This window comes from Oryx dammah, unplaced genomic scaffold (assembly GCF_014754425.2).
Source record: "Oryx dammah isolate SB20612 unplaced genomic scaffold, SCBI_Odam_1.1 HiC_scaffold_22, whole genome shotgun sequence".
Taxonomy (NCBI): domain Eukaryota; kingdom Metazoa; phylum Chordata; class Mammalia; order Artiodactyla; family Bovidae; genus Oryx; species Oryx dammah.
Window position 1 is genome coordinate 4,325 of NW_024070206.1, and position 8,867 is coordinate 13,191.

General features: G+C 50.2%; 1 protein-coding gene across 1 annotated transcript; it reads right to left on the reverse strand.

Annotated features, from left to right (window-relative positions):
- Positions 1-1,128: 1,128 nt before the first annotated feature.
- On the reverse strand, positions 1,129-3,496 carry LOC120880803 (serpin B8-like; the record flags this gene model as incomplete). Its single annotated transcript, XM_040264210.1, has 2 exons — positions 3,329-3,496; positions 1,129-1,266 (listed from the first exon to the last, which is right to left on the reverse strand). Coding segments are annotated over exons 1-2 (306 nt in total), but the record flags the coding sequence as incomplete, so codon positions are not given.
- Positions 3,497-8,867: the final 5,371 nt, after the last annotated feature.

Below are 8,867 nucleotides of genomic sequence, written 5' to 3' on the forward strand. Positions count from 1 at the left end.
CTGGAGTCAAATCAGGAAGGGCATTATATGTAACACATTAAAATTCACAGGTAACTCACCTCATGAAAACTTGTTTTCTGATATCATGTGCCTGGCAATTGGCTCCCATCCTTTGCCCATCTCCTGTCCTCAAACATTTTAGCTTCTAGAGAGGAAAGAAGATGTAGAGAAAAGAACCCAAGCAACCGTGAAAAGTGGAGAATGATCCCCTGTGTCTTCAATATTCCCCAATTACAATATTCAAAAATCTGGCTCATATTCAAAAATGAGCATCCATTAACCAGAAGATTCCTGGAATCACAAGTACTTATCCTAGAAACCCTAACTAGCTGAGGCACTAAGAATCATCTCCAAGGACACTGAAGCCCAGAGCAGGCAATCTGCACTGGGTAGCACCCAGTAGCATCCAGGACAAGGTTACAGTTGCATCTTACAGAATAATCCTCGGAGCTGCCAATTGGTAAGAAGGCCAGACTTACCCTGATCATTTCATTCATCTTAAAACAGCATCCCACTGCTTATCGTTTAGCACAGTTGTTTGATTCTCACTTATTGAATAATGACAGGCTTTTACTGGACTAGGGAATTTTGGAATTACACGCTGCAGTAAATAGGAAATACTCAGACACAAAATCTTATTTTTTAGGGACAGATTTTAATTTTAGAAAGACTATTCTATTAGTAGCATAGAAGGACCAGGTTGGACTTGGAGAGATCAGTTAGAAAACAATTAAGATAACAGTGTGGAAGATGTGAGAACCTGGACACGGGTAATGGCAATGGTGACTCAGAGGAGGGGTCAAATTTAAGAGACCTCACGAGGTCAGCTCCACAGAAATTGCCCAGCAGAGATGAGACAAGGGTTAGAGGTTGTGGCCACTGAGATGGGGATGGGGGAAGGCAGGTGTGGGTGCAGGAGGCTGGACAAGTTGTAACTGACATCTGGGAGCATGAGATATCAGAAACGATCATTTTTAAAGGACACAATTCAGAGGCAATCACAAAATCCTCACTTTACAGAAGTATAATTCTAAGCACACTTTTAAGGCAGTACAGCTATTCTTTATTTCTGCTCTTCTGTAATTTCTGTTTTATTTTCAGTCTTTTTCATCACTGTGGGAGCACTACTGGCAGGAAATCCCTCGTCTTTTCCCCAAAGAGTCTGTTGGCAGTTGTGAGCAGGCTCTGTGGGCCAGGCGTGCTCACTTCCCTGAGGAGTGACTGCAAACCTCGGTGGACATCTCCACCTTCATCCAGATAAAGTGCCTGGTGAGAGAAGACAAGAACACCGGCTTATAACATGCCATCTTCTCCCTCAAAGAGCTCTTCCCAAACAAATGTCTGCGCTGAAAATCACAAAGGATCCTGTTTTAAAAGAAGTTTGGTTTGACCATCTAACACAGAGTTACTCAACCTGGAAATCCAGACATTTGGGGCCACAAAGCTGGTGTTCCAGCGGTAAAGAATCCGCCTGCCAGTGCAGGAGACATAGGAGACACAGGTTTGATTCTTGCCTGGGAAATTCCATGGACAGAAATCTCAAGGTGGGGTACAGTCCATGGGGTCTCAAGAGTTGGACATGACTCAGCAACTAAACCACCACCACGACTTTGCTGAGTCGGTCCTGCACACAATAGAATATTTAGCTGCATTTCTGGCTTCTGTCCACTAGATGTCAGCAGCACCTCTCGGGTATGACAACCAACTGTACGGACCTTGTGAACTGTCCAAGAGGGTGCAAAATCGCTCCCAGGTGGACCGACAGCCCTGCTTCAGCAGGTGTATCTATTCCAGGAAGGCAGCACGCAGTCACTCAGGAGGGAGACTGAACAGAACAAACAGATATATGGAATAACCTCTACAATACAGGAATGAGCAGAAATAGACATGGAAATGTTTCGTTAGGAATTCCACAGAAGCCCTCCAGTCTAGACTGTATTTTAATGTCAAATCAGAACTAAGGCTGTTCCCTATCTCCCGGTGATCCCAGTCCAAAGCCTCCCTCCTCGGGAGCTGAAAGAAACACCCACCGGGGATGCAACTGGGGCTGGGGACAGATTCTGAGCAGGGTCCGCACACCCTGGTGTTCATGAGAATGTGACGTGTATGTGAGAGGTTTCTGAGACCCTTTCACCAGGGAGTCTACTTCCCTAAAGTAACAGCCACTGTTTCACTGGTGCCTGTGTGTGCTCAGTCACTTAAGTCGTGTCTCACTCCTTGTGACCCCACGGACTGTAGCCCACCAGGCTCCTTTGTCCATGGGATTTTCCAGGCAAGAATACAGGAGTGGATTGCCATTTCCTTCTCCAGGGGATCTTCCCAACCCAGGGAGCAAACCTGGCCTCCTGCATCTCCTGAATTGGCAGGCGAATTCTTTATGCTCTGAGCTACCTGGAAAGCCCACTTCATTTGTATCTAAAGTTATATATAAACCATGTCAGATCAACCAGATTATCTATTGATTGATTTTATACACACACACACACACACACATGTATTGATGCTTTTGAACTGTGGTGTTGGAGAACACTCTTGAGAGTCCCTTGGACAGCAAGGAGACCGAACCAGTCCATCCTAAAGGAGATCAGTCCTGAATATTCATTGGAAGGACTGATGCTGGAAGTTGAAACTCCAATACTTTGGCCACCTGATGTGAAGAACTGACTCATTGGAAAAGACTCTGATGCTGGGAAAGATTGAAGGCAGAGGAGAAGGGGACGACAGAGGATGAGATGGCCGGATGGCATCACCGACTCAATGGACATGAGTTTGAGTAGGCTATGGGAGTTGGTGATGGACAGGGAAGCCTGGTGTGCTGTGGTCCATGGGGTCGCAAGGAGCTGGACAAGACTGAGTGACTGAACTGAACTGATATATAAGGCTGATCTATAGGTAGATAGATAAGATTATATGTAAAAAAAAATTCCAAAAGATATAAGCCCCCACTTTGTGCTGCACTTTTTCCACTTATGCATAACCTTATACTAGAGACAAAGCATTAAACAAAGGTTTATTTACAAGATTGCATTTCCATTTGAAATATGACATCAGGAAAAGTTTAAAACAAAACAAAGTTGAAACTCTTGGCTTTCTGGTGGAATAGAGTTGTAATTTCCCTTGCTTATCAAAGATGCAGTGAATAACACCCAGTGCAGCCCATGGACACTGGCAGGAGGCTTCGTCTCACACAGTCCTCCTGCCGCTTTCAGGGCTGCATTCTCCCCTTCACTGCGGTGCCCCTCCCACCTGCCGGCCTCACTGGCCTCCATCAGCCAGTGTGGAGTAAGAACAGACGAGCTCTATGAGAACACAGCGGAAACCCACATACCTGGGACATCTGAGCCACTGTGTTCCCCTCGGCCCCCATTAAGACCACGGTCAGGACAAAGGAGAGGCTCAGTGGAGAGAAGAACAGGTGTGGTGAGTGGTCCTCTTCACCCAACATTTTTAATAAGTTGATGGCAAAAGTGCCGTTTGCTACACAGAGCACAGTCATTGGTGGAGGTCTGTATCCAAAGCCAAACAGAAGCACATCAACCATGCCCTCCACTGGTCACCTGCTCAGTCGTGCCCCGCCTGTGGACCCTGGGTGTGGTCAGCAGAGAAGCTGCACCCTCAAACATCCACGTTGACTCCCGGAAACCTGTGGGTGAGACTGAATTAATGATCGTGCGATGGAGACAGTCATCTGGATCACCGGGTGAGCCCAGTATAATCACAGGCTTCTTATAAGGACCGCAAGGGACTTCCCTGGTTGTCCAGTAGTTAAGCTCTGTGCTCCCAATGCAGGGCGTCCAGGTTCGATCCCAGGTCAGAGAACTAGATCCCAAGTGCCAAAACTAAGACTTGGCACAGCCAAATAAATCACTATTAAAAAAAAATCAAGGCTAGAGGGTCAGAGGCAGAGAAGGAAATATGAAGATGGAAGTGAACATGAGGATGATGTGGAGGTCACGTATCAAAGAACAGCCTTTCGGAGCTGCAAAGTGCAAGGAACTGGACTGCCCTAGAGCCTCCAGAGGGGGAAAAAAAAGTAGCTCTGCCAACCTCTTACAGATCTCTGACCTCCAGAAGTATGAGATAAATCCCCCTATTACTGATCGTTCTCCCTCAATTTGGCATCTCTGGCATAATCTTGAAGCAACATTCCCCCCCCACTGGGAACACAGATGGGATATGAAGCTCAGATCTCAAGGCATCAGATGAACACTTTGAATCAGACACTCATTACAGATCCAGCCTTGACCTTTTCCCAGCTTAACTAAACTACAAACAAGATTCTTCCCACCTCTAACCCCTGACCTCCCTTTCCTTAAAGAACTTACTTTAGGCAATTGGTCATCTTAAGATTTTTCTTTGCAGTCTCTTGTGGGTTCTGCAGAAGTGGAACCTCTGATAGAATGGAGGGCAGACTGTATTCAGCATCATTTTCTCCTGGGGGCCCTGAATGCCTGCCACCTCCCTGCCCCACCCTCCACCTCTAACACATACATACATCTGAAAGGGAACTTGTTCAAAGATCATTTATGCTGAACTTCCTTTGTAAGATTCTGGAGGAAAAAAAGCAAGGTAAAAAACAAAGGCCATAATTCCTGACTGGGAGCTCCCACCCTTGGAGACATACACAGGCATAAATGTTCAGTTTCAAGCCACCTTTGTGCTCTATACCAGGATAAACAACAAAGTACTAAGGAAGCCAACAGTAAAGCAGAAAGAATTCTCTGCAGAAGCCCAGGAGAAGGGCAGGAGTAAGCTGGTTCTCCAAGACTGGGCAGGAGCTCTGGAAGGCAGGGCCAGCCGGTGCACAGGATGGAGAGGAAGGGCCGGATTCGCGTGGGGCCCGGGAAGCACGCGAGCTCAGTTTCTTAAGAGAGACACGGCGCATGAGACCGGAAGGAGGCACCCCACACACCAGGTTGAGAGTTTGGAACATGAGCTATGATCTAGGAAGGCAGGCACTGTTTTCAAACAAATGCCTTAAATGAGTTTCAGAAAAACATTGTGGCTCATGGTTTGCTATAGAAAAAAACTGGGGACCCCTGCTACTGACCAGCACCTCCCCAACACAGTGGAAAGGTCTGCACTAGAGAGTGGAAGACGGAACTGCCAGGCTGGGGGGCTGGTCACCCAAGGACAAGGAGGACCGAGTCCCATGCTGAGGCTCTTAGCTAATCCACCCGAAGGGTGGGACACCAACCACAGGAAGGTGTATGAATCAGCTTGGAATGGGGAAAGTGCTACATTCCAACATTCCGTTTGAGATGACTGGAACATACCATCTCAAGGGATCCTATGACAAAGACAGCCCAGGAGTGTTTGTCAACATAGGGAGGCGTCTTGCGATGACTAGAAGCTCTAGAGCAAAAGACGGACAGCCCTCAGTCTGCACCTCATTCCAGGAACCTCCAGGTAAATGGGTGAAATTAGAACGAACAAGTGGAGGCCTAAGACGAAAAAAAAGAAAAATCTACCTCGTTCTGAGAATTTCCAATATTTGCAGGTAGTGAGAGGAAAAGCCAAGAGACTGGGACCCGACAATCTGGATGTCCTGGGAGAACCGGACAGGAGAGAGGGCCGAGGGACCGGGGGAGGATGGAGGACAGGAAGGCAAGCACCCTGCGCTCTGCCCTGGGGAGCGACCAGCGAGGGCAGTTCGGACCTCAAATCCCTCAGCAGAGTTAGTGGGAGCAGGAACCAGGGGCCTGGCCTATTGGGGGAGTGTGGGATCCATTCTGTGGCTGCTGCGGAGCCCAAACAGGGAGGAAACTTTCTTTCACGCGCGAGAGAGAGCCTCGCTGGTAGCTCAGCTGGTAAAGAACCCGCCTGCAACACGGGAGGCCTGGGTTGAGAAGATCCCCCAAGATCCCTGGAGGGCACGGCACCCCACTCCAGTATTCCTGCCTGGATTTCACCTGGATCTAATGGACGAAGGAGCCTGGCGGGCTACACACAGCCGATGGGGTCTCAAGGAGTCAGGCACGACTGAGTGACTAAGCGCAGCGGAACACAGAGAGAAAGGAGCCCATGAGTAAGAACAGGTGAAAGATGTTAAAGAAAAACAAGAAAAAGAAAAAGAATGGAAGAAATGCAGAAAGGAAGAAGGGAGGGACAGAGGGAAGGAGGAAGAGAGAGAAGAATGTGGAGGAACAGGAGGGGAGGGGAGGGGAGGTGGCTGGTCACACCTGCTGAGCTGGACGGCAGCGGGGCGCGCTGGTCTGCAGGTGGCCGGCACCCAGCACCTCCCAGAACTCGCCCGACGCTCCACTCCCGCCTGCAGCGGGGGCCACAGACGCCCACAGACCCTCACCCCCGCCAGGGCGCCCCCGTCCTTCTCCAGGAACCACCGCCCAGGCGGGGCTCCGGCCGCGCCCTCCCTGCCCGCAAATGGCAAATCGCGCGCAGTGGAGGGACCACCCTGTGACCAGCGCGGGTCTCCCAGCCCCACCCTTGGAGACTCACCTTTGAGGCCCAAACCAAGCAGGCCGGGGTCCCCAGGGTGCGGCGGGGACCGGGGCGACCCCAGCCCCGCGGCCCTCCCGCCCGGACACCGCCGGCGGTCCTTCTGGTCCCCTCGCTTCCCTGACCGCGGCTGCCTCCGGCCTCCCGCCGTCCCTGCATCTCTCCGCCTGAGCTCCAGGCTCCAGGAGGCCGCCGGGGGACCCCGAGGGCTCGGGAGCGCCCCCACACCGGGTGTCTGGGAGATTCCTGCTTTCCCGGGGGCGGCGGCTCTTCCAGCTCAGTGGATGGTTCGCGTCCGCTTTGATTCAGGCCGGGCTTCTGGCGATGACTCAGAACTCCGGGAGACAGCCCGGCTTGTGCAGCGGCTGGACCGTGGACACAGGCCGAGCCTCGCGCGTGTCCCCCTACCCCGGCCTGAGAGCGGACGGCCTGGCGGCGGAAGCTAGCGCCTGGGCCTCCGAGGGTGTTTGCGGAAGGCCTCTCCAGTTAGAGAATGCGTGTGCTTTCCTGGGTTAATTTGCCGCAGTCTTAGCTCATTTAGTGGGCTTCCCAGGTGGAGCTAGTGGCATAAAGAACCTCCGTGCCAATGCAGGGGACATGAGATGTGGGTTCAGTCCCTGGGTCGGGAAGGTCCCCTAGAGAAGGAAATAGCAACCACTCCAGTATTCTTGCCTGGAAAATCCCATGCACAGAGGAACCTGGAGGGCCACGACTGAAGTGACTCAGCAGGCACGCACAAGCTTGTTTAATACGCCTTGTTTAGTACGCCTATCGGAGAAGGCGATGGCACCCCACTCCAGTGCTCTTGCGTGGAAAATCCCATGGACGGAGGAGCCTGGTGGGCTCGTCCATGGGGTCGCTAAGAGTCGGACACGACTGAGCGGCTTCACTTTCACTTTTCACTGTCATGCACTGAAGAAGGAAATGGCACCCCACTCCAGTGTTCTTGCCTGGAGAATCCCAGGGATAGGGGTGCCTGGTGGGCTGCCGTCCATGGAGTCGCGCAGAGTCGGACACGACTGAGGCGACTCAGCAGGCACGCACGAGCTTGTTTAATACGCCTTGTTTACTGCGCCTATGGAAGAGCGCTCTCAAAATCCAGATTCCAGTCTGTCCAGTTGTGTTTTTGGCTACTAGAGGAATGTCCATGTTATGTAACGTGTTGTTGCTTAGCTGCTCAGTCCTGTCCAACTCTTTGTGACCCCGGGGACTATAGCCCTCCAGGCTCGTCGGTCCATGGGATTCTCCAGGCAAGAATACTGGAGTGGTTGCCATTTCCTTCTCCAGGGAACCTTCCAGACCCAGGGACTGAACTTACGTCTCCTGCATTGGTTTTCAGATTCTTTACCACCAGAGCCACCAGGGAAACCCATATGTACTATACCACTTTTCCATTTTTTAAAAAATAGTTTTGTTTTTCCTGGGGAGAAAAAGGAGGTTAACAGGCCATGATTATTATCTATTGTTCTAAAGTCTGTGATACTTCTAAAAAGGCAGGCTATATATATACATTTGCACTAAGGGGGGAAAACAAATATCATCAGCGAATATTTTAAGCCTCGTTATTGAAAAAGTCTGATGAGTGCACACACATACATGTGTGTCCAGGATGACTGCAGTTTATTTTGCAATCATTCTTTGCACTAGCATCCACTTTGAGTCTATTTCCCCCTTGAGTTTATAAGCTCCATGACTCCAAGAGACAGGGGACCAGGGTGTTTATGTTCAGAAACATGGTCTTCATGCCCTAAATATCAACTGATACAGCATAGATGTCTAGTAGCCATTTTTTAAATGAATGACTGCCTGAATGCATCTTCAGTTCTGTTCAGTTCAGTCTCTCAGTCGTGTCCGACTCTGCGACCCCATGAATCGCAGCACGCCGGGCCTCCCTGTCCATCACCAACTCCCGGAGTTTACCCAAACTCATGTCCATTGAGCCGGTGATGCCATCCAGCCATCTCATCCTCTGTCGTCCCCTTCTCCTCCTGCCCCCAATCCCTCCTACCATCAGGGTCTTTTCCAATGAGTCAACTCTTCACATGAAGCGGCCAAAGTATTGGAGTTTCAGCTTCAGCATCAGTCCTTCCAATGAACACCCAGGACTGATCTCCTTTAGGATGGACTGGTTGGATCTCCTTGCAGTCCAAGGGACTCTCGAGAGTCTTCTCTAACACCACAGTTCAAAAGCATCAATTCTTCGGCGCTCAGCTTTCTTCACAGTCCAACTCTCACATCCATACATGACCACTGGAAAAATCATAGCCTTGACTAGACGGACCTTTGTTGGCAAAGTAATGTCTCTGCTTTTTAATATGCTGTCTAGGTTGGTCATAACTTTCAGAATGCATCTTACCAACCTGCAATTTCTAGTATCATCCTTTTCCTCTTTGTTTGGAAAATGCTGT